The 26,308-nt window shown below is 49.9% G+C and overlaps 1 protein-coding gene across 3 annotated transcripts in view; it reads right to left on the reverse strand.

The window, feature by feature from the left end:
* Positions 1-4,679: 4,679 nt before the first annotated feature.
* ARHGEF17 (Rho guanine nucleotide exchange factor 17) overlaps positions 4,680-26,308 on the reverse strand; it is a 116,873-nt gene continuing 95,244 nt past the window's right edge. For all 3 annotated transcript variants that reach the window (XM_032956613.2, XM_032956612.2, XM_032956611.2), the window contains exons 9-23: positions 25,812-25,862; positions 24,895-25,004; positions 24,104-24,189; positions 23,500-23,621; positions 20,397-20,751; positions 18,234-18,307; positions 16,421-16,614; positions 15,457-15,764; positions 14,695-14,980; positions 13,659-13,745; positions 13,354-13,421; positions 10,735-10,883; positions 8,368-8,542; positions 7,141-7,518; positions 4,680-4,974 (exon numbers count right to left, since the gene is read on the reverse strand). In XM_032956613.2, the coding sequence (XP_032812504.2) occupies positions 4,727-4,974; positions 7,141-7,518; positions 8,368-8,542; positions 10,735-10,883; positions 13,354-13,421; positions 13,659-13,745; positions 14,695-14,980; positions 15,457-15,764; positions 16,421-16,614; positions 18,234-18,307; positions 20,397-20,751; positions 23,500-23,621; positions 24,104-24,189; positions 24,895-25,004; positions 25,812-25,862 (2,691 nt within the window). In that variant the 3' untranslated portion in view covers positions 4,680-4,726. The remainder of the gene's footprint in view (positions 4,975-7,140; positions 7,519-8,367; positions 8,543-10,734; positions 10,884-13,353; positions 13,422-13,658; positions 13,746-14,694; positions 14,981-15,456; positions 15,765-16,420; positions 16,615-18,233; positions 18,308-20,396; positions 20,752-23,499; positions 23,622-24,103; positions 24,190-24,894; positions 25,005-25,811; positions 25,863-26,308) is intronic.

The following is a 26,308-nucleotide window of genomic DNA, read 5'->3' on the forward strand; positions in this document are numbered from 1 at the left end:
GCCAAATACTCGAAACACATGTTTATAAATGTGGAGGGAAAACACGGAGGACCCGGAGAAAAATCCACGCGACCACGGGGAGAACATGCAAACTCCAAATACACAGGTGTCAGGGCTGGGATCAAACCCACGACCTCCTGTATACCAGGTGAGGGAATTAACATCCCGCTACCACAGCGCAAGTCTCCTCTCACGTGCAAAATTACTCATATAGGGAATTGTCAAATATCCCATTCGTGATGTGCATTCAAAAAAACTCCTGGAATATATTCTCTCCTGGATATTTTTTGGAATAGATTGTTTTTTTCTTCTTCTCAAAAACACACAATTCTTTCATGGTCAAGAGGTCATCACGTTTAATGCCACCGATGCCACCACACCTCGCCATTGCTTCCATTCTCCTGATAAGAAGGGCCATATTTAAAGTGTGAATATTAATCTGTGCCACCGTGTATGAAACGTACATGTACTCAAAAATAACAATGCTGTGTTCAATTACATTCATATCCACACTTCTGCAGGGCTCTTATAAGCATCTTATGTACAAACAGCAATATCAATATATACCAATATATACAATGTCGGACCGCTGTTACTTATACTGAATGTACGAGTAGCATCATGAAATAATGTGCACTGATCTAACAAAAAGTATTTACAAAACTTAATTATTGAGTAACCTATACTGCGAAGCTAAAATTATTGTCGTAAGGCACTGTAATGAAAGAAATGATCGTCCTGAAAAATTCAACAACCGATTCTCAGTCGACAAATAGCTGTATTAAATGACTGCAAATATGCCGGTCAGTGTTATGGATATCCTTGGGTAAACTGTTCAATCGTTAGTTATATGATGACATGTCTTGATTGAACAAGTTGTCAAATAGTATTTGATTCATGAGCCCATCACAGCCAATGCCAAGATTGCAGTTTTATTTATTATAGACCTTTTGTCAATTCACTGATAGATGAAGGCCTTCCATGCTGAGTCAGCCATCGAGGTTATTTGACCATTTTTCACCACACTGACCAGTGCAGGTTGGTGATTAAAATTAATACCGACTTTCCAGTGCGGCATATCCGAGCCGTGCCAACACGGGGCCCTCACGGCACAGCTGGTGTGTTCCACTGGCCAAATGCCGTGCCAAGCCAGAACCGAACTGTGATACGCTGGCATCACAGGCACTCTGAATTTGGCTCAGGGGCCAAGCAGGGCTAGAGTGGCATGGTTAATCATTTTCATCACATGGTGCATCAGTCGGTACACTGGATTGTATGACATTAGTGGCACGGCTCGGGTTCTGCAGTCGAAAAACCTAGCGCTAGCTGAACCACGCTGGGCTGGCTTTAGCGAGGCCTCGGGTCAGTGGTAGAGTGAAAAAAAGAGATTAAATTATACTATTTGTCGACTGAAAGTGAATTTTAAAAAACAATGCTAACATCCTATAAATAAAGAGAGCGATTGTTGCGTGCAAATTATTTCCCAACGCCAGGTTTTTCAGTGCAGTGCCAAACGTTCTCCCCTCTGCCACTGTTGTGTGTGAACCGTGTTGCGAGAGGAGTCGTTCACAAATATCCGCTATATAAATACGCCCTTGTTTGTCTTAAATGCGGTGAAAAATGTGGGGTTGAGCATGAGATCTACCAAACTACGATTGTAAAATATAAATCCACTCAAAATGAAGTGGGTGGTTGAGTTGCGACTTAAAGAGACTGTGTTCGCGCTGCAGCCTTACAAAATAAAATACTGGACCAATCACGCGACGCATGCTATATGGGCAGAACGGCTATAATATAGATATTAAAGAAAATGAACAACAAAAAAACTTCACTGTGCGTATAAATTAGAAGTGTCAAAACGAAAGTGATAAGTATAAAACAAAATGGAAAAAACCCCATCGTAATACATTTATATCCGTTTGAAAAAGCCGCGATGAGCCTTTGGTTTTTGTTTTTTAACGCTCGGTGACGTTGACTGCTTACGCTGTTGTGCAGTGGGAGCAGGCTATGCACAGGAAGGGATCATCGTCTTACAGGTGACGCAAAGTCAATCCAACGTGACAGCAGCGCCCACACCGCTGCCCGCTAAAAATATCCCACCGTGTGCACGAAGCGCCCACAAAATCAGGGCTCGTTAAGCCCATGCGCGCACGTAAGCGCAATCTCGCAGCGGCTCGACGGCTTGTGATTTAAGTGCTGTTGATGTGGAGACAAAAAAAATATACATGTACCGTGAATAAGGTGTTAAGTGTGAATTTGAAACGTACAACATTTCCGGTGTGGTTTTCAATGATGAACAGGTTAACGAAATGTGATTTTTCTTTTTTTTTTCTTACGAATGCTCAAAATAGTTATCGCTTAAAACAACGTCATTTATATAGTTTCCTGCGATACAGTGTGAATAAAAAAAATATACGTAAGATTTGTCTAAAAACAGTCATGTTCTGGTCCGAGACAAAAACGTTTCTGAATCGTGAATGTTCTCAAAAATATCGCCTCAAGGTTTTGGTTACATTGTTTTCGAAATTGGCAGCAAAAGAGATTCAAAGGGTAACCTTTCTACCACACGATTAGGCCATGTAACTCGTTTGTTCGTAAATATGGCGACTGCCGCATTCTGTCGATCAAATTGCAAGCCCAAGTCTCTTTTTTGTTTTCCACAAGTCTATAAAACGTGTAATTTGCTTAACGCTAATTAAACAAACCAAAAAAAATCAGAGGTGACGCATACAAGTCAAAATAAATCGTTTTCTTACTGTAAATGTGTCTCATCAGTATATTGCACAGGAACTAGGATGACATCTGCCAGGGCCACAGGAAATAAACTTACAAATCAATTAAGTGCGCTCCGTTGACGTCCGCGGAATACACAAACTCAGTGAAGTGTCCCAAAGTTAAAAGTGTAAAAAAAAGGGCAAACGTATAGCACTATAAACTCTGTTCTGCCTCAATTTTGCACGTGATTATTATCAAGGTGTTTCTTAGCATAATTTTGAGACAAGTTGACTGGACATTGGCACAGGTTTTTTTGAGATTGTTTTCAACGTGGACGCTCATTGTAGTCGGCATTGTTCGATAGGGCTTTGTTAACACTGCGGAGCTTCAACAATTGGGGCCAAATGGAACACGCAGACTAAGCTTACAGTAGGACGCAAACCTTCATATAAATAAATACAATTTTGTGGCGATGCAATTTGGACTTTACGAAAATGAGTTTGCATCAAAGGCAGGACTTGTTCAGTATATATTCCAACGAACCAACCAGGGATTTTGAGAAATGTGGTCACACTTGCGGAGCAGTGTTGCAGAGAAGGGTGCACATCCGTCAATAGAAATACAACGCTTCTATTAACACGTATATAGCAATGTTCACGTTTTGTCATGAAACGAGCATGCCGGATGCATACAAATTTCCACCTGCGATCTTGAAATGTGCACAGCGTAGCAATGTGCCTGACTCTCCATCGCCACAACTGAATTCCACCGCTGGTCTACTTTTTGGAAGACGCACACAATTTGGGTTGTTGAACGTTGTATACCCTTGGGCAGGTGTCGGTCTTGCTTGGCAAGCATTTTGTACCACTTAAGGGCCGCGTCCCATGACATGGATGCTCAAAAAAAGCAACGTTTGTTCTCTCGCCACCATCAGGCACGCCGCATGACAAAGCGCCGCCTGTGGTAGCGCCAAACCTGTCCGGGTGATATCATCATGCAAGCTTGCGAACCCGGCTGCAGGGTGATGCCCGATTTGAGATGGCGATACCACAAACGCAACCTGGGTTTGGCGTCACATTTAAGGAAAAGGTTTTTTTGCCGTAAACCCGGACAAACGTTGGCACGTCTTCACATCAACTTACTACCCATGCTTTTTAGCCGCATGCGTGGACGTGGCTATCCGAAGTCAAGATTCTGACTTCAGCTTGCCAGGCTAGAGAGACACACACACAAACATATATTTGATACAAATTGTAAGATGATTGCACTGAACACGTGTGCAAGGGTCAAGGAATGTGGTGTGTTGGTGGTACAAAAAAGCATTACATTTTAGTACCCCACTTTTGTCACCTCCTTGCTGCACTGCCTCACACGGGCCACTCACTGCCTTTGACGGTGGCTGTCCCACACACATGGTCTGAGCACGAGCCACCAACCCTGCCTTCAAATTTGCCGGATTAACCAGCGTGCACCACACCCCCACCCCCCCGGCCAAAATCATTCTTCACTTATTCAATCTCACCATCTTGTGGTCCCTCTTTTCTGCCCTGCAGCTTACTCCTACCTCCTCACTACTTGCTAAAAAAAAACATTCTTCATTTTTCTCCAAATCTCCCTTCATGCGTGCAGTCTCCCTTACTTGAACATAATCTTCAGATGCGAATCAATCCGGAGGCTTCATCTATCCAATTCATGTTGTGTTGTGACGTACATCGTTAATGAACGCACATTGGGTGCAAAGGTGCATCGCAACATCTCGCTTTGTTCCGAGCACCGCTCAAAGCCTGTGTCCGGTCCTCCAACCCCAACAACTCGTGCCTCCCCACCCCCACAGTGCTCTCCGCCACTCATAACGGCATCAACAAACCAAACGAATAAAACAATAAATAACACGACGACGACGACGACCGCTGCGACGTTCTCACAGCGGGAGGCTGCTCGCCCGCCCGCCCGCCCGCCCGCCCGCCCCGGGCCACAGCAACAGCTGGCGCTGCTTGTGAGACCCGCCCAATCAGACACGCCACAGCAGCAAGTGGTTGGTGCTGTCATCCCGCCCGGCGGATTCGTTGCTTCCGCTGAGCCGGAAGTCCTCGTAGCCGTCTCCGCCGCTGATGACGAGCGTGCGCGTGCGAGGGGGAGCGGCGGCCTGGGCCCGGCGCCGCGCGGAGCCCTGGCGAGCCCACGTGTGCTGCTGCTGCTGCTGCTGCTGTTGGTGGTGAGGGTTCACGCAACCTCCGTCGTAGATGGTGCCCAGGCGGCCTGGGCAGGGCCGTCGCACGAAAATGGGGAAAACATTTTGACAATGTTGAGCGTCGTCGTCGTCGTCTTCGTTCGGTGTGTGTATGTTGAACTTCGTGTCGCACTGTGTGTAGCCAATCGGAGGTGCTAATCGGTGTGCAAAGCGTAACGCGTCGATTCGTCAAGTTGAACCGGGACTCTTTGCGGTCACGTTAAGATTTTGAACGGTGCCGTGTGAGAATAGATTATTTCTAACTTTGTACGCTCGTACTTTGTTAAGGCTGATGAGGCCGACAAAACTGCAAGTGACACGGAAATTGAATGAGGAACAATACAAATGAGACGGTTAAAACCAAAAGGACAAAAAAATTGCTTCGAGTGAAAAATTGAAGCCGAGGTTTGACGATCGAATCGCTCGTGGTGGCGCTTCACTGCACAGGTTTTAGCGAGCGCTGTAAATCGGACTGACTATTGTTACAATGATCAGGCGAATCTTTACACGTCTAATCACCGTCGTCGGTAACGATCCGTAATGCGATTCTCGCACGTCACTGACACAGAGCGCGAGCCGATGCAAGTCTGAACACGGCATTCGAATCCCGTGAGTGTGCGTCCCGTTAAGATGGTAACAAAAATATCGAAGATGACACTAAGAGGTGGGTAAGCACTTTGTATAACCTCGGTAAACGTGTTTGGGACATTTCGATTTAAAGCTTTCGTGACTGCAAGGATTCATCTTCCTTGGTTCTTTCGGTAAAGTCACGTAGAATGAGAATAAAATAATAAAATAAAACAATAAAATTCTCACGACGTTTCGGCCACAACACAAGTGGCCTTCTTCAGGTGAAGAAGAAGGCCACACAAATGGCCACACAAGTGGCCTTCTTCAGGTGAAAGGATCAACGTCGTGAGAATTGTATTGCTGTATTTTATTTTATTATTTTATTCTCATTCTACGTGACTTTACCAAAAGAACCAAAGAAGGTGTTTGGGACAATTTTAAACTGTTGAGATGTTTTTCACTTCAATGCACGGCAAGTCGTTATTTGCACAACTGGGTAATGATGTTCAGTAATAAACTTCTGGAGTAGGAATGATAATGACATTAACAATGCTACAACTATTCTTAGTTTTTTCGGTAAAGTCACGTTGAAGAGAAACAACAAAATAACAAAATATATATAAAACAATAAAAAATTCTCACGACGTTTCGACCATAACTCAAACGGTCATCATCATATATATATTTTGTTATTTTGTTGTTTCTCTTCAACGTGACTTTACCGAAAAAACTAAGAATATGAATTACTGCAGTCACGAAAGCTTTAAATCAAAATTTAATGCTACAACTGTCGGTGACATTTAAAAACAATAAAACAAAACTATAATTTAAACCCCCTTGTCAGTATACTGTTGGATGAAGGCCTTCCCGCACCCAAGCCATGTCGGTCATGGCGTTTTACTTGACCATACTTCACCACGCTGGTCAGCGTGGGCTCACCAAGGGGGAGGGGCTGGGGGCCAAGGCCCAAGTTCAGATATCACTCGCCACTGATGTTAGCCGTGGCAAGGAATTGAACTTGGGTTGCTTGGCTCATAGAGCAGTGCCCTAACCACTGCGCACCACTGCTCCACCCCGTGTATGTATGTAGGCTGAACTTCTTTCGCGCCATACGTAGCCAACCGCCCCAATTGGAGGTGCGACATGGATAGGTTTACGCTGCAAAACACGCGCACCTTTCTGCGATGCGTTTTCAGGTCGTGCCGCGTGATGTACGGCACGACGTTACGCTCTTCCACGCGATGGCAGCCTCTTGAGCACGTGCAGCGAAACGTCGGACGTCGTGCCGAACGACGACCGCATCGGAGAGCCGTGCGCAGCAGCACAATTGTTAACTACCTCTCCTGGTATACAGGAGGTTGTGGGTTCTATCCCAACACTGACTCCTCTATATTTGGAGTTTGCGTGTCTCTCTCCCCGTGGTCGTGTAGATTTTTCTCCAGCTCCTCCGGTTTTACCCTCCACATTTAGCACCATGCGTTTATGGTTACTGTAAATGATATGGCTGCTGTAAATTTCCACGTGACAAGCCACTTCGCCGATTTAAATTTGTGGCCAGGTAAATAAAAAATAAAAAATTCGTTTAGTTTCAGTTCAACCGCTGCAACTGAGGAACGCGAGCGCACCTTTGTCGGCCGATCCGACAGGCCCAGTCTCAGCAACCGCGTCCAGTGGCAGCTCGATGGAGGTGAGGAAGCGAACGTGGCCCGTGTGGCCGTGTGTCGAGCCCATGGGCAACAGCTGGGCCAGGAGGGGCGGCCCCTGGATCCCTAACGGCGACGTAGCCATCGCCGCCGTCGCCGCCGCCACCGTGACGGGAGCCGGCAACGGAGCGGCCGCGGCGTTCTGCCGGGCCGTGGAGGGCAGCTTGGGCGGGATGTGCGGAAGCGGCAGGGTGAGCAGCACGCCGGCGCTCGTGCCCACCCACAGCATGTCCTTGCAGGCCAGCAGCGCCGTGACGCGCAGGCACGCCGCTTTGTGCTGCCGGATGATCGCGTCGGCGCCTGGAGACACGCAACGGGCGCGAGGGGGCAAGTTTCAATCGACCACGGAGCCGCTCGCTCTACCGCTGAGCCACCGGGACGGTAAAATCAATCCCGAGTGGATGCAGGGCTTTCAGTAACCATTCCACAATAAGGACACAGAGTTGATGGCATCTAATGACTCGTGATTCTTTATTAAAATTGCTTCTCACGCTGTTGGTACAAACGTGGAATTGTACGTGTAAGAAGCGATCGTTTTATAACAAAAATGCAAATCCTGTGAAAATGCTTCCAAAAGGCTAAGCGATGAAAACGAGAGAAAGAAAATAAGAGAGAAAGAAAAAGAGTGTACCAATTAGACACGATGCATGAGAAGAAAATATAACACGAGGCAGACAGTAGAATTTACAAAATAAAATACAAAGGAGACAGATAAGAAGACACAAGAAAGAATGTACGTAACAAAACATATCGAACAAGAAACTAACCACAAACAATAGCAATGAGACAAACAAAAGAATGACTTCTTTGATAAAATTACAACCCCAATCATCGTGGCAATCCATCAAATCACAGAGAGCGGGGATCGAACCTAACACTCGTAACCACGAGTGCGGGAATCAACTCGTGCTGACAAGAGGCTACGCGGCCAATTAGGTGACGGCGGTGATGACGATGACAATGACGACGATGATGACGACGATGATGATGACGACGATGATTATGACGATGACGACAATGACAAAGGCGACAATGACAAAGGCGACAATGACGACGATGATGATGACATCAATAATGATGACGACGACGACGATAACAATGACGACGAAAAAAAAACGAAGACCGATAACGACGACGACGATGACGCACCTGCGAGCATCTTGTGCACGGCGGGCGCTACGTCGATCTCGGCCAGGCAGTCGCGCGTCTGCGCGTGGTAGAGGCGCACGGAGGCGCTGCTCTGCACGGAGACCCACACGCCGAGCCCCGACGCCACGAGGCACGAGACGGCACGCGACGCATCACTCCCCACCGTGAACGTGTGCTGCGGCGATGGTAAGCCCCGTGAGATGGGGGAGTCGGGGAGACACGGACCGGCAGACGGACGGACGTGGCAAGGGTTATTTTTTGTTGTTGTTGTAAAATCAACAAAAGTGTTTTTTTGTCGTCAGTAACGATCCAAGTGTAGTCGGGCTTGTGTGTTGGTTATTTGTTCTGTCAAGGTTTCTAACGAACCAAGCTGAAAGTTGCTTTCATACAGAGTTTTTAGCCTCAAAGCGCAATGCTTAAAATAACCCAACCATTCAGAAACCACGAAAGAATAAAACTTAATTAAACCCTTAACAAATAAAAACCCTTAAGACGTTAAACTGAGTGAAGCAAAAAACAAATAGTAAAAACACTGTACAAGGCACATAACCTACACAGACGGGGATGCAAGCGACAACACATGTTTTAAGATGAGTCCTTATAGACTCAACCAACTGATGTTCTGGGGAAGAACGTTGATCCACACGCGTGGAGGTGTTTGGCTGCTGGAGGCTCAATCGCCCATTGATCGCAGGTAGGTTTAGCTTTTGGCACACACACACAGACACACATGTTGCCCGCCATTCACACAGGAGTTGACATTTTACATTGGCCATCTTCAGGAGTTGACCCACTGACGACGCCCCCGCAGCAGCGTGGCGAAAGCTCGAGGTAAGAAAAGCTCAGCATGCAGCACGACCCAGCAAAAAAACAAATATGGATTGCGCAAGCGGCTTTCGAAAACGTGCACGTGTTTGAATCGGTTGCTTACCGACAAAAATGTTGGAAATTCACTTTTGGGAATTCACTTCGTCTCCCTAATCGTACCATCGAAACCCCCCCCCCCCCACCCCGTTCCCAAGTCCAGGATCAATACTATGATTTTCTTTTCTCCCTACAACTGTGCGTGCCAAACTATGACGCGTTTGCTCTCCCGCTCTCACCTCATTTCAATTCCCCTGACTCCCCCCGAAGCATTCGACTCCCGATTCCCTTTTTGCCAATGAGTCCCCGGCTTCCTCAAACTGCCCTACATGGAAAAGTTTCCCTCGCCCCCCCCCCCCCCCCCGTTTGTAAGGCGTCTTGGAGATGGGGCCACAGTCTAGATGCCTCATAAATCAAATTGTGTTGTCTTGGTCTGCGGGGAGGATGCAATGATTTGTGGAGTTGACGATGGACAATGACGACGAGGCCACCAACTGCGGCAGGATGACTGAGGACAACCGTGTGTATTCACTGGCATCCCAGTTTATTTAACATTACTATTGAATTTACAAGAAAATAATGTTTTCAAGTTCCTTCCGAAGCATTAACTCTGCCTCCTCCCCCCCACCACCATTGCCCGTGAGCTTGATTAATGTCGAAGGGTTCAATCTGAATGCCTTCCCCCAGATATTTTATGACCATTTCAGGCTGTTTACCAGCAGCTTGGCCCGGACAAACACGGAAATTAAGTTCCGCTGCACATATTCCCGAAGCAGTCCGTAAATAGTGCCACGGGGCTGGAAAGCATCTGCGTTTTCTGTTGGTATAAACCAGTAATGTATAAATCACGCAACACATTCAACCTCTGGGCCTTTAGCCCAGTGACCTCTTCACCCAGTAATCCGTTAATATGGCATTCGGGTAACGTACAATACAAAGTGGATTGATACTGTGTCTAAATGTAGTCGCACCTCAAGGGTGCTGACCAGTCAAGGGATGCACGTTCGAGGGAGAGGGAGGGAGAGTGACTGGGGTGGGATCGGGTTGGGGGGGGGGGGGTGTGAAGAAGGATGCAGAGTCAAAGGCAGAGGTGAAGAGGAAGTTCTTTAACCCGGACTCGGAGAGTCAGGGAGTTGATCGTAGTAGGGAACAATCAGAGGCAAGGAGTTTCAGACATCGGCGGTAGCAGAGAAGAAGCGACCGATTATCGATCAGAAATTGACAAACGGCGAGCGGGTCTCGGCTGTCCGAGTCGTGGGTGCGATACAGGCGTCAGCTGGGGCGAGGTGAGAAGGGAGCAGTGGGCATGGGCAAGGCTGGGAATAATGCTCCGAAGAAGAAGAAGAAGGAGAGACGGGAGACAGGATTTCGCGTGTGCATAAAGAACCGCAGTGAACGAATGTGGCAGCTGAGCGAGTGAGTGGGTGAGCGTTACAAGTCTCCCACGTGGCACGCTCGAGCGCTCGTCGCGTCATCGAGCCGCGGGGGTGTTTTGAGTCGCACCTCCGGGACGAGGTTGGCGGTGTTGATGACGACAATGATGTTCTGGCAGCTGCACCACAGGCGGCCGGCCACGTGCGCCATCTTGGTGACCGGGTTGCCCGGGGAGCCCACGGTGAGGGTGTGCGAGTGCTGAGAGTCCCAGAAGCAGCCTGCGGGGGGCGAGCTAGTTAGGGGGCCCACTGTCACCATTAACCGTTGAGACTGAACTCAACGTTTATATTTTGACCGGGTAAGGCTGACTGAGCTATGTGGCTATTTTTCGGAAGCGACCTGGCTATCACAAATGATGGCTCAAAGAAGTGGCTTGTTGCGTGGCCATTTACAGGAAGCAGCCAAATACTCTCAACGAGTGTTTCTAAATGTGGCGGAGAAAAATCCACGCGACCACGGGAAAAACGTGCAAACTCTAAACATACAGGCATCAGGGTCGGGATCGAACCCACGACCTCCTGTATACCAGGTGAGGTAGTTAACATCCCCTCACTATGAGCTTCGTTACCACTATCACGATCCTCCGAAGTCATCACGACCGCCGACATCGTTAACATCATCATAGCCACCATCGTCAAAACAATCTCCCGTCATCATTATGCATGCGAAATATCTGCTAGCGAGCCTCTCGAGTTCCCTCGGTGGGAGGCCCTTCTCCCAATAGTGAATGTGAGCAAGCACTTACAGGGCTGCACCTGTCCCTTTTTTTTTACTTTAAGCTCATGCTGCAGTTATAGAACGGCACGAACCCATGGCACACTGCATGCGATGGGTTCTGAACAGCCTGCAGCAGCAGCTGCTTCAACGCTAAACCATTGCCCACAGCGCATGACCTCCCCCCCCCTCCGCCAGCACAATGGGAGATCGCACCATTCAAGAATACATTCCCGAAGTGGATCAAGACCCTGAATTGGGAGCACCGTGGAAGTGGCAGCAGGGTGCATATCGTTGGCACTAGGCGGGCGTCCATCCTTTTCGAAAGCGCCGGCGCCAAATGTGGGTCCAGGGCAGAAAATCCCTCGCTTTTCCAAGGATTCATCAGCATCGCGTAACCGTTTACGGAGTGTCCTGTACGGCAGTGTCATTGTCAAAACGCTGCGCGTGCAGGACACCCTCCAAATGGCCGAACAGATGGAAACGTGATGGTGCCAGATGTGGGCCGTGGGGTGGACGGGGAAACGCAAATCCGCTGGAGCGCTCGATGACCCTGAGAATGTTGTCAGGGTCAAGCGTGGTCTGACATTGTCATGCTGGAGGGAGGGGGGGCCTCATATCATCTGAACAAAAATTCTAGGAGCAATTCTTTGGAATTCCCATGAGCGATGGGAATTCCAAAGAAAAAAAAGATACGAGGCACTACCACACCACCCCCTAAATGCACCAGAAGTTAGTGCAGCAAAAATACACTTGTGCGGTGTCCTATGCGACCTCGTCTATGCAGTTCGTCTTTACCGAAACCCGCACGGTGAGGTCTGGCCAAGCCCCGCCAATCTGCACGGCATGGGGAGAGGCTCTCTCCATCCAGCAGAGCATTCACAAAAGGGCTGCACATCATTGCGTGATAAATCCTTTCGGGGGTAACCCACGAATATGCGGCACATTGCCCTGTTGGTGTGGCCGATTTTGTTCTTTGTAAATAAAAAGCAAGTTCTTTAACACGCGAAGAAGCGTTACTTATATTATATACTTATCTTACAACCGTGGCGCTTCTAGGATGTGAGAGCGACTTACGCAGACGCCAAACCGTCTATTTTTAATATTTAAAAATGTTCTGAGTTCATCGCACCCACGCGGACGTCGTTAACACAAGGGCAGGCGGTGTGAAAAGTAGGTCAAGCTCTTGCAATTTCCTCAAGCCACACATGCAGCGCCGGAAAAATTAACTTTCATTAAAATAATGAAACAAAGGGGGGCCCCCACACTTTGTGTCTACATCATAATTTCCGCGAATGATTCCTGGCAGCATTATCATCAAGTCATTGCGCGCGATTACATCCCACCAAGTTTGATTGCTTCACCACGGCTTGCATTTGTGGAGAGTGGCAGACGACCCGGTCCTGGATCTGCGCTCGTTTCACTCAACTGCACTGACCCAAGCGGCGAAGTATGGTAAACCAAAAAAAAAAACCCATGACTATCAAGTCGTGAGGAGGCCCTCATTCAAAAGCAGATTTACAAAGGACTGAATGTGTTGTTGTTATTATTTATACCCTACTTATACCCGACGATTACGGTTAATTTATGCTGCACAAAAAGGTCGGATATATATCATGAGCACATTGCTGCCAGGAGTTGAGTCTATGTTGTTTAACCACGTGAGAACTCAAGACACTAGGATTGATCTCGTTTGCAAGAGTGACATGGGTAGGAGACTACTTCCGGGAGACACATACGGTACACGCAAACACTCGAATAATAGGATTAAGATTACCACCATTTATTGATGATGAAACAGTCATGATGACTGGCCTGGTGCAAGCACAAATAGGGGCAATGATCACCTGTTTAGCCTCTTATCCGCGTGAAGGCTCAGATAATAGTACTTTCATTGTTTTACGATTCAAACAATGCCGTTTGTGGGCTGCATGCCAGCCAGAGCAGGCTCGGTTAGTGGGCAGGGCATCGTACCTGCCTCCCTCTGGTACACAATGAGGTCTCCGTTCAGCAGCGACACAAACACCTTGTTGTCCAGGTACCTGCGCAAATCAACACATGAAGAGAGATCACGTCTGTAGAGATTTTCAGAAAGATGGCACTGGACGGAACAACAGGTGGGAACAAGCCGAATTTGTAGCGGTGGTTGCGGTTTAGCTCCCCGCTGTCATTTTTGGTTGTACCGCGTGTAGTTCAGGATGCTCCATCAGAGTGAAACGTGCGAACGGAAAAAAGAGAGAGAGGATGATGGGATGGGACAATGGGACAGGCCCACTTACAGGATGCACATGACGGCGGCTGGGTGCTGCATCTTGAGGCTGTTCTTGCGGTTACGGATGTTGTCCGACGATTGGTAAACGTGGATGCTGCAACGGGGAAGAGGACAACCACGGTCAGATAACGATCACCCGACGATCGACCCTTCGTGAAGAGCGGTCTGCTGGAAGCCAGCAGAGGGACACAGATCACCCGTGTGGCTTTGTATTTCACAAATGAACTACAATACATTGCCGATCTCGTCAAGGAGTAGTACAAACCATCACACAAACTTCGGTCATCCCCGCAGCGGCTTTTGGCTAACCATCGAACAGAGACGGTCACTGCATTGCGCGCTTTCAGATGCGCTTCTGCGGCTATGAGGAACGCTCTTCCTTCCGGTATTAGGAAGCCACTGGAGCCATGCAGTTTTAAATCTAGGTTTTAAATCTAGAGTTTAAATCTAGATTTAAAATCTAGAGTTTAAATCTAGATTTAAATCTAGGTTTTAAATCTAGAGTTTAAATCTAGATTTAAAATCTAGAGTTTAAATCTAGATTTAAAACTAATTTCTTTAGAACTGCCTTTTGCGTTCAGTTTGTTGTCCTTACCCCACACCTCTGATTATCACGGTTGGCTACATACGGTGCGAAAGAAGTTCGACATACATACATTGTGGGCTGTCGGGACACGTGCTGTTGTGAGCGTCCACCTTAATACACCACATCAGGTATTGGTCTGGCTATGGCTGTGGTTACCAATCACGCGCCTACTCTCCAGTCTACCTGCGACCCGGAAGACACTGAGCAAGAGATTAAGCCCTGGGTTTACACAGAGAGACACAGACTCGTGTAGATTCTCATAGACTTAGAAAAAGCCACACATTTACCCTGGGCTCAATTTGGTCTGCCCGAGTCACTTGGCCCACCGCACAAAGTACACTTCCTCGCCATGGCTGCAAATACTACTTGTCGCGTGCTACCTGCTCCGGTCCACCAGAGAGCCGTACGACAACTGTGGCGTGAGAGTTCGATCATCCCTGGTGCAGCAGCAGCTCACCACCCATCCTCGGTGCCGAGCCACATGGAGCTGGTGTGGGCCTCGGGGTCCATGCTGAGCAGCTCCTCCAGACTGGCCTGGAAGGAGCCCCGGCTCGTCCGTCTCATCGCCCGTCCGTCCGCCGCGGCCGCCGCGGCCGCCGTCACCACGGCGATGGAGCCTGCGGAGGCGACGGGCTGGAAGGCGCTGCAGGCGCTCGATATGGACGGCCGTGCGGGGTCCTCGTGCTCGTCGTCCGAGCTTGTTGTCTCCGCCCCCGGGTCCTTCGAGGCCGTACGGTCGTCCACTGAAGGTGCCCGGGAGAATTGAGTTAGAGCCGCGCAACGAGGCCAAAGCTGCGACCGTCTCTTCATATTTTTTTTTATATAGTCGACCCACAGTGATTAATTTCAGCCAGAACCGGTGTCCCGGGAATAATTTTGACACGCCGCATCCATTTCGGTGTATTTTGTGCTCACGATACTCTGGCGGTGTGTGCGGTGGTGTGCAAAAAAAAAAAACTTGCTTGAATAGTGCTTAGGGTTACGTGAAGTCTTGAAGCTCAGTACTTAATTTAAGGTGCCTGTCCTTAATAAGGACGCTCTCTGTGACACTTCCGTAACATCTCACGTCAGCATTCCAGTAAACACAGTAAAAACAAATACATGCTTCGAAGCACAACGACCGAAATGCTTTCTAATTTATAAATTTGAAATTAAAAAGCGAATATCTGAGCAGGGATGACACGCAAACACGGCCCCCGCTTCCGCAGGCGGTGCTTACGGCTCAGCGTGAAATCCGGGCGCCCGTCCCGCGCTCCGCCCGGCTGCTTGGACCCGCGACCACGCGGCCTTGAGGTCGGGGACAAGGCCTCCCCCTCCGACTCCTCCGCGTCGCTCGCAAACGGGTTCCCCGCGGCGCCCACACGAGGGGGCCTCTGCTCGCCCGCCTGGAGCTGCGAGGGAGACGAGGAGGAGGAGGAGGACGACGACGAAGAGGTGGCGACGGCAGCCGGGTCGAGGGCGGGCGGCGAGCCGATGTCGTCGGAGCTTGGGATCTCCGGCAGCGGCCGGTGAGACGCAGGACGATCCCTACGAGGGGCGGAACCGTGGCGGGTGGGGTGAGGGGAAGCTGCTGATGGAAGCGTTCGTCGCACAACACGGGAGTGGAGCTGCCCCGGCCTCGTACGGTGCCCAAAGAAGTTCAACGTACGTATATACACAAGTACTGCACCGGCGGGCAGGAAGACGGACAGGCACACCGACAGACAGAAGGACGCACGGTCACACAAACGGAGAGCTAGCCAGCGGGCCATACAAACGGCATCACTCAGACACAGATAGGCAAGCTTCCAGCAATCGGACAGCCATACGTAAAGATCACCCGTATAGCCTTAACATACTGTTGGAGTAAGTGCTGTCAGCGAGCACCTGTGACGACTGGCACGGCACATGAGAGGGTGGGTGGCCAGCACTATCGCACCCGTCCACCTTTGTCTCCCTAGTGGCGACATATACACATCGCACCAGGTACTCATTTAAGGATGGGTCGACCCAGGGGAGGCCCATGACCAGTTAAGAAATTCGTCACTGGTGTTGAGCGCGAGCGGGAATCGAACTCGAGTCGCCGGGTTCGTAGCCATACACAGACAGACATAACTAGACACAGTCATACACAGACAGACAGGCACAGCTAGACACAGCCAGACACACAGACACCCCAGGTGGCCGGGCGGGGTTGAGCGAACCTGGTGCCGCGCCCCAGCCCAGGCACGGGCGCGATGCAGAGGATGCGCGCGGAGCAGACGGCGATACAGGCCTCCACCATGGGGTCGGGCCGCACGCTCAGCAGGCACACCTGGCCTACGTAGCCGTCGCTGTTGCACACCCACACCTCGGAGGAGTGGTCCCACGCGCCGAGGCTCGGCGAAGCGCACGAGAACTGGAGGGGGCGGCACGGACGACGAAACGGACCGCACAAACGTCGTTACCGACGCAACGCCCGATCCGGTCGCCTGGCTTCACCACCTGAAATTGTAAAAGTTGTCGCTCTGCATCTACGTCGGTCGTACGAACGAAGAAGACGAACGCACGCGTGTGGGGGGGGGATTTAAGCGTTGAGGGTGGCGTGGGATGATGAAACCGCAGGGCGTAGAGCAGCCCCCCCGAGCGGGGACACGGTGGGCCCCGCGGGAGCGAGTCCGCCGCCCGTCGCGGAGGTTCGCCATTCGAAATTTGGCGGGCAGCCCCGGTTAACGTTGCGGAGTGTTGCGACCGCCAATGTGTCCGCTAACGTACACGCGCCGTCCGCTTCATGGCGGACGTTAAAGATCCCCCCCCCCCCTCCCCCCCGACGTCGCTTGAAACGAGTCGCGGGAACCGCGCGAGTCGGTCGTCATGGGCCAAAGTTTGCCAAAATTTGCAAAACCATCTACAACTTCGCTCATTTGGTACCGAACACACACGCGGAAATCGCCGCTCCCTCACAGGCAGACTAATGCCTGCTCGCAGTCCAGGTTGCCCAGTGACATTGTGTCGCGCAGGGACAGCCACCGCGAGGGCCCTTTGAAATGTTTTAGTTAGGAGCGACGCAAGTCACTTCTCGTGTGAAAGAAGCTGGTGCAAGCCCCCACGAACAGCCTGCGCCTCGTTCGTGCTGCCCCTGGCTGTCCCATGGACTTTCTCTTTTGCTCCCAATAAGTGGTACAGAGGTGCAGCCCTGCAATTGCTTTGCTCCCGCCACCGCTGGCAGAAGGGCCCCCACTAGAGGAAGCGATAGGGAAGCCCCCCCCCCCCCACTAGAGGCCATCTGGACTTCCACGCTTGCCAGATATCTTGAAAGAGGAGGGAGTACCCACACTCTGCCCCACCTCACACGTGACTGCGGCTTTACCAACTTACACCGCTGGGTGGACAAAGGCGCTTTAGAGATCTGCACCAACCGCCACGTAGGTTGGTACAGATTTCTTAACAGCGACGTGCGCTGACCGTGGGCAGCGTTCCTTGTTCCAGTGATTCCCGTTTGTTCTTGAGAGGAAGACCAGAGACCGTTGTGTACTTCCCAAAAAAAAGATCCCTACCCTTCTCATGACCGGGTTAGACATTTATAGGTGCTCACATACATTTGAAAATATACGCATGGTGGGGGATGCAGCGAATGAGAACGGAGTAGTAATGAGGCAATAAGGCGCAAAACGGCTCCAATTGGGCCGCCGCCGTGAAAACGAATCGCGCAAATTTCCGACGTGTACACGAATGTACTCGACACGTCGCTTCACAAATAAAACATCGGGTAATTGCGACTCAAATGACCGCGCGCGTTTTCTTACGGACGTCTTCATTTTTCCATTTATACGCCCCGCCATTCATCCGTTCGTGCCCCGCGTAACTCAAACGCGATCACGGGTTGCGCGACACGGGGAAGAGGGGGGGGAGAAAAAATGTGATTTGTAGAGAAACGCTTATTTGGAAACCGAGGCGCTCGCTTCTACTCCGTTTCGTTGCTGTGCCGCGACACGCGAAGCGCGTTAAAAGGCAATTTTCAATCGCCCGGACGCGCACCTGCATGCCGCTGCGCGTCTTCATGATGGGAATGGCCTTGAGGAACTCGGGGTCCCAGCGGTCCTTTGTCTGCGCTGCAAAACGAGAAACAAAAAACGATCGCCGGCGTTAAACGAACGCTCGCTCGCTCGCTCGTCGCCGACGCCGCCGCCCCCCGCGGAGACGAACGGCGACGAGCGAGCGTTCGTTTAACGCCGGCGACGGGCCCGTCACGGCGAGACGGCTCGGGTTCCTCCAGCGTGGACGAGTATTCCCGATTCGGAAAGATGATGGCAGGGGTTTGCGCGTGCCGCTCGCGCTTTCTGCATCGAGCCAGGTTCGTGGTGCCGGCGGCGCCGCACCGCGTGCTAAAACGTACACGCAATGATCCCTCCCCCCCCCGTGTAGCCTGTGACGGACTGATGGGGCAAGCGCTGTCAGCGAGCACCTATGAAGGCCGGCATCGGCACACGAGGGGTTGGGTGGCCAGCACCACGCCTGAACACACACACACACATACAGTGAAGGGAAAAAGTATTTGATCCCCTGCTGATTTTGTACGTTTGCCCACTGACAAAGAAATGATCAGTCTATAATTTTAATGGTAGGTTTATTTGAACAGTGAGAGACAGAATAACAACAAAAAAATCCGGAAAAACGCATGTCAAAAATGTTATAAATGGATTTGCATTTCAATGAGGGAAATAAGTATTTGACCTCCTCTCAATCAGAAAGATTTCTGGCTCCAAGGTGTCTTTTATACAGGTAACGAGCTGAGATTAGGAGCAGACTCTTAAAGGGAGTGCTCCTAATCTCAGCTTGTTACCTGTATAAAAGACACCTGTCCACAGAAGCAATCAATCAAACAGATTCCGAAGTTACCACCATGGCAAAGACCAAAGATCTGTCCAAGGATGTCAGGGACAAGATTGTAGACCAAAACAAGGCTGGAATGGGCTACAAGACCATTGCCAAGCAGCTTGGTGAGAAGGTGACAACAGTTGGTGCGATTATTCGCAAATGGAAGATACACAAAAGAACTGTCAATCTCCCTCGGCCTGGGGCTCCATGCAAGATCTCATCTCGTGGAGTTGCAATGATCATGAGAACGGTGAGGAATCAGCCCAGAACTACACAGGAGGATCTTGTCAATGATCTCAAGGCAGCTGGGACCATAGTCACCAAAAAACAATTGGTAACACACTACGCCGTGAAGGACTGAAATCCTGCAGCGCTTGCAAGGTCCCCCCTGCTCAAGAAAGCACATATACATGCCCGTCTGAAGTTTGCCATTGAACATCTGAATGATTCAGAGGACAACTGGGTGAAAGTGTTGTGGTCAGATAAGACCAAAATGTAGCTCTTTGGCATCAACTCAACTCGCCGTGTTGGGAGGAGGAGGAATGCTGCCCATGACCCCAAGAACACCATCCCCACCGTCAAACATGGAGGTGGAAACATTATGCTTTGGGGGTGTTTTTCTGCTAAGGGGACAGGACAACTTAACTGCATCAAAGGGACGATGGACGGGGCCATGTAGCGTCAAATCTTGGGTGAGAACCTCCTTCCCTCAGCCAGGCCACTGAAAATGGGTCGTGGATGGGTATTCCAGCATGACAATGAACCAAAACACACGGCCAAGGCAACAAAGGAGTGGCTCAAGAAGAAGCACATTAAGGTCGTGGAGTGGCCTAGCCAGTCTCCAGACCTTAATCTCATAGAAAATCTGTGGAGGGAGCTGAAGGTTCGAGTTGCCAAACGTCACCCTCGAAACCTTCATGATTTGGAGAAGATCTGCAAAGAGGAGTGGGACAAAATCCCTCCTGAGATGTGTGCAAACCTGGTGGCCAACTACAAGAAACGTCTGACCTCTGTGATTGCCAACAAGGGTTTTGCCACCAAGTACTAAGTCATGTTTTGCAGAGGGGTCAAATACTTATTTCCCTCATTAAAATGCAAATAAATTCATAACATTTTTGACACGCGTTTTTCTGGATTTTGTTGTTGTTACTCTGTCTCTCACTGTTCAAATAAACCTACCATTAAAATTATAGACTGATCATTTCTTTGTCAGTGGGCAAACGTACAAAATCAGCAGGGGATCAAATACTTGTTTCCCTCACTGTACGTATACACACACACGTGTACACTCGGGCGCTCGCGCGCGCGTGCACGTGGACGTACCCAGCTTGCGCTTCGTCTCCTCCAGCATCTGCTCGAAAGCCGCCCTGGGCTCCCCGCCCGTGAACTCGAAGACAAACGACTCCGGGGAGGCGTCGGGCGCCGACGGGGCGACGGACAGCTCGAGGCGCGCGGGGGCAAGCGTCCCCCCCAGCGAGCCCGCCAGGGCCCCGCCCAGCGGGGCCGCCGAGCCCACGGCCCCCGCCAGTCCGGGAACGCCGGCCGACAGCGGCGACGTCAGCGACTGCGTCGAGCCGGACGGCGGCACCGTCGCGAAGGCCGAGGCCGCGAGGAGCTGGCGCTCGGACAGCTCGCGGTTGACGCACGCCATCAGCTCCTTGATCACCTCATCCAGGGTCTGAGTCACGATGGAGGGGTGGGGATGGGGGGGGGGAGGTCCTCTATGAGTGTCTTCATCATCATCATCATGTTCATGATCTTCATATTAATATTCATGATCATATTAATATTCATGATCACCACCATATTCATGGTCATTATATTCATGATCTTCATGATCATCATCACCATATTCATGACCATCATCAGCATATTCATGATCATCATCACCATATTCATGTCATCATCACCATATTCATGATCATCATCACCATATTCATGATCATCATCAGCATATTCATGATCATCATCGTCATCATATTCATGATCATCATTGGTCGGGATCATTTGATGCCTGGACGGAGGTCTCACCAAGCCGTCACATCCCTCTTTAAACGAAACTATTGTGTTTTTCTAAATAAGTGCACAATGTCTACCTTTGTATAGTCTCTGAGCTGCTGCTCCCTGGGCCTCTTGTCAATCTATCGCTGTCGTGGGATTTGTTTGACCGTTGGCCAGGATTCGAACTCAAATGGCCAGGTGCGTAAGACCCTTAAAAACCTTAAGAAAGGCTTCCAAAAAATTGTCAAACTCTGAAAAAACAAAATGAGAATGAAAGAATGTTTTGGGGCCAAACATTCCAATCCAGGACCCGCTCCCCCACTGAGTCTTGAGATTCACTGAGGCTTTCCTAAGTAAATATAGGATAAAATAAAAGGCGATATTTGTTCTACGGGCTGAATCTGTATTTAAAATTCCCAATGTCATACAAAAACAAAGCGTTACCCTACATGCCCATAAGCACGTGCCCCTAAAGTTATTTATAGGGCTATTTGAATAATTACAGTTACTGCGGGAGATGGGTCACCCACACATTAATAATTCAAAGGCTTTAGTGGTTTACGTGATGTATTCCAGTTTCTTGCATTTCTGTACGGATACATGCCGACCGTTATTCATGACCAAGCAATAAAAGTCCACTAAAAGCTGAAATCTATTTTCAGCAGTAGAGACCAGCATCATGTAAGTACGGCAATCAGTAAATTCGTTCCGATGTGTAAACACAGCAAAGGAGAAAAAATATCACAACAATGCTTTTTTTCCCCTCCACACAAATGTAATATGTTATAAGTAATGAAGGTAAAAGGGTTTAAATAAGTGCTGAAATAAGTACAACATTCCAAAGCTTTGGCACAATGCAGAAAAAAAATTCTTCAGAAGGCAAGCCAAAGATCCCCCGTGTGGCCTTAACATACTTTTGGGGCAAGTGCTGTTAGCGAGCACCTACGAAGGCTCGCACGGTACACTAGGGGGTGGGGGAGGCCAGCGGTGATGTTTATACACCGCACCACATACTCATTTAAGACTGATTCGACCGAGGAAAGGGCCATGACCAGTTCATAGAATCATCATTGGTGTTGCTGACCATGAGCAGGAATGGAACTCAGGTTGCCAGGTTCGTAGGGCATTGTGTGATCTCCTACACTACGGCTCCCCACACACGCTTAGAAATAAATGAATCGTACATGGTGCAAGGGTTTAAATAATTACGGGAAACTGCTTGTGAATACAATTGTACGAACATAATAATAACAACAATAAAACGATTTATAAAGTGCACATTTTCGCGGTAAGGCAAGAAAGACAAGTTCCGGGAATGTCATTTTTTGTTTTGTTTACACTCACGTTGTAATAAACATCGAATAATAAAACCTGGCTATGGGTTAAGATTAGCAATCGATACAATTCAATGGGTAAACAAAACGTGAGGGAAAAACACCACCACTCCTCAATAGTTTTTACCCACAAGATATAACACAACAAAATGTTGCTAACATTTAGCACATGCGTACATTTGTATTTACTTTCCAACACTTTTCCGCTCGCGATTATTGTAATGGAAAACATGAATGCGTTAACGCTCAGCGGGGGACGCACAGCCTAGCTGAAGGCCAGATTACAAATTAAATGTGTAATAAAGAGCAGCCCGCAACATCCTTTGGACCTCCCTCCCATGGTTAGGATTACCACCTCTGAGACACATAAAACCACGACGTTCCATCGGGAAAAATAATATCTCGCCGTACCGGAAGGGGGGGAGGACTACGTGTAAATGCGGGGGTGTATTACTACCGTGCAAACGATATAAACCAGGACCCTTTAATGTTGCGTGAAGAGTCGTGTATTTTCCCCAGGATGGCTACCTCAGGCTGGCTGATTGGCAAACCTAGTCGTGAGCCAGAACTCAAACGGGGAAACAGTAACGCTTCCATTGACCTTGTCAGATTTCTTTTCCCTTGCAGACGGTGGGAAATATGTCTCAGTTCAACGCGTGGGGCCTATTGTGGAGGAAATATATCTCGTCTTATTTTAATTGCTATAGATCCCTTAACCAAGGCGCTGAACACATAATTAACTATTTGTACAGCAGAAGTGTGATGAGATGAGTTAATGAGAAGCATGAATATGATGCTGCATGAAATAAACGATGAGGAAAGCGACACTGAGTGGTTTATGATGAGTGAGTGCGATGAATGGGTAGTTGGGAAGAGGGATGGGGGCAGTGATGAGGGAAGGGAGGGAGAAGGGGAGCAAGGCATCATCGTGGGGAAATGAGCGAGTTATCTCTGCGGCACAAACCCATCGGGGCAAAGGGAATTCATGCTGGTGCCGCCACAGAAAGGCCGCGAGTCCTCGCTGCTCGCCCGAACAAGGCAGAGAGCTCGGAGCACGCGCGGGATGACGCGACGGTGCGGGGGACGGGCACCTGGTGGGTGATGCTGAGCGTCTCGGCCAGCGTGCTGATCTGGCTCAGGGTGCTGAAGTCCCCCTCCAGCCGCGTCAACGCCTTGTGGAGACTGTCCCGGCTCGGGGCAGGGGCCAGCAGGCCTGCGCAAAACACGTGGAAAAGGCGCGGCGCGGCGCGTTGTTTTGCAAGCGTAGCGGCGACGACGTCACGACCACGTAGGCACACGCGGAGGGGGGTAGATGGGGCACGGCGTCAGTTTGGTATGAAATTAGGAGCGCGTCACCTTGCGTGCGGGGGGGGGGGGGGGGGCAGGGCGGGGAATGGGGGGGGGGGTTGACGGTGAGGCACGCGCATGACGTGTGACGGAGAAATATGGTGCTTTTTGCAATGGGTTTCATCGACATGTTTTTGGGGCAACACTTTTGTTGTCCTCATCCCGCACCAGCAATTAGCACGGTTGGCTCGGCACAGTGCGAAAGAAGTTCAACATACACACATACATACGCAGAGCGTAAAAAGGAAAGGCAGCGTACGTACATTGAATTTGAAACACGAGCGGCCGAGTGCATCGCGGGAAGATTTTGGTAAATGGTGGCGGTGGTGAGGTGGGCGTCTCTCTCACCCTTCATGACGTCCACGTCCTCCAGGGGGACCTTCCACAGCAGCTTGTACTTGCTGGACGTGTCGATCACGCAGCCGGCCGTGTAGCTGCACACACCAAGGGGATAGCGTTGCCATCGCACGATTAGTGTGTAAACATCGCCACCATGGGATACATAGGCAGCCGGGCGTGGTACTGACCACCAAACCCCTCGTGTGCCGTGCCGGCCTTCATAGGTGCTCGCTCACAGCACTTGCCCCAAATGTCTGTTAAGGCTGTATGGGGGAGCTTGTTTTGTTTTGCCCTCTTGCCTGCCCACTGTTGAATGAGGGCCTCCCAACGCCGTGCGGGCTATATGACCATACTTCGACACGCTGGTGAGTGTGGGCTGGTATAATTCAATATCACTTTTATGGCCATAATTGATAGATTTTTCCTGCATGAGCCACAGAAGCAGCTATCATACAGCTACCTCTGAGATCCCTTCAGGTGATCTCTTATCCACAGTGGGGGTGGCGGGGTGGAGGCAGCATCTTCCCACCCGCCATGCTCCAAAGAAAAATGCTCACCGCAAGACAAAAAACGATATTTTTAACTCCCCCGAGATTTTAACACCATGTGCTTTTGCGCGCGCAGTGGCGCCTACGCAGAGCCCAACAACTCCGCCGGACTCGAGAACTTGGCTTGATCGCAGCTGCCGTGCAAACCGGGAATTGAAGCCGGGATCTCAGAGCCGGTGCCAGTCGAGAGCTCCGACGACCCGAGGTCGTGTCTAAAGAGGCGACCCAGGGGTGCGAAGCGCGGGCTCTCACAGGTTCATGGAGCTGCGTCGCAGGGAGCCCGACTTCTTCTTGAGCGTCGTGCAGAGCAGCAGGTCCGTGAAGAGGAACAGTGATCGATCTTTCTTTCCCCCAGCGCCCTTCTGCGAACGACACAGAGAGGGGCTGTAGCCTCCCCCCCGGTGGCGACTCGAGGCGAGGCATTGTTCATTTGTAAACTCACCGTTCCTTCATTCGTCCTCGCCACTTTTTTAGTTTGTTCTGTCCAGTGGCCGCCCAAGCGCGAACGCGGCGGTGGTGTCAGCTGATTGGGGGCCCTAAGCACAAATTATGCTTTGGGTCTGCTGCCCCCTTTCAATGTGTACATTTCTAGTGAATGGCAGAAGAGATTTAAACAGTAGATAAATATCCTGTGTGATAAGAGAAATGTAGATAAGAGAAAGCTGATGTAATGAGATATTTGATGCACATCTATTTCATGAATCCAGGGCCTCTCGAGCTGCTTGGGTCCCAAAGCTTTTGCCTTATTTGCTTATGCATGGCACTGCCACTGCACGAATGGCTATCAAGACGTCGAGACTCGTAATAATATCTGCTGCTGCACTTTATAATGTTATGTAAATTCAAGGACAATCAGCCGAAGAGAAAAACAAAACATTGCCTATTTTACTGACAGCGAAAGAGCTGAATGGAGGTATAATTGTTCAGTCTATGACCCAGAAAGCCCCACAATGACAACTAATGAATGTGTTACAAGTAAAAGATGCATTTTGCCAAGATGACATAAAAAATAAAAATGTTAATAGCCTCGTCAATAAATTGTGGTTTCGTAAAACAACAAAACTATTGAGAGGCGACGAGAAAATAAAACTGCACGTGGAGCAACGCAACATCGGCCAGCGACGTAACAAAAAAACGTCAGAACGACAGGCTTTGTCAAGGGCGCTCACCACTTCCACGACCATCTCCTGCTTCAAGAACTTCCTGAGCGGAGCCACGAGCTGCGGGCGGAGAGAGCGGACACAAAGCAAGCGGGGAAAGAAACCGCTGGGAATTCACGCGGACATTATAACAAGCGGGCGCGGCGAGAGGTGCGCACGTGAAACCACATTTGATTCATCGTCCCACCCTCCTCGATTCCTGAATAAAACATCAAAGCGAGAACACCGCCAGTGATGAACAGCTTCAACGTATTCAAAGAATTGGCGCACACGCGTAAAAAAAAAATCACGAATACGTTTTTTTTTTAACGAGAGGGCTCGTGGCATGAACATTGCGTCGTGAGCCCAGCAAGTTCGAAGTTCTCAGTTTGACTCCCAACCAAGGAGGGTTTGGGGGGGGGGGGACGATTGGCACCCCAACCCATCGCCTCAATTGCGACCCCGAAAATAGGTATTTTATTCACAAATACCAGAGAAAATACATTGATACGTATTTATTCTTATTA

The sequence above is a fragment of the Petromyzon marinus genome, chromosome 18 (genome assembly GCF_048934315.1).
Source record: "Petromyzon marinus isolate PM22_M1 ecotype Great Lakes invasive population chromosome 18, UKy_Petmar_22M1.pri1.0, whole genome shotgun sequence".
Classification (NCBI taxonomy): domain Eukaryota; kingdom Metazoa; phylum Chordata; class Hyperoartia; order Petromyzontiformes; family Petromyzontidae; genus Petromyzon; species Petromyzon marinus.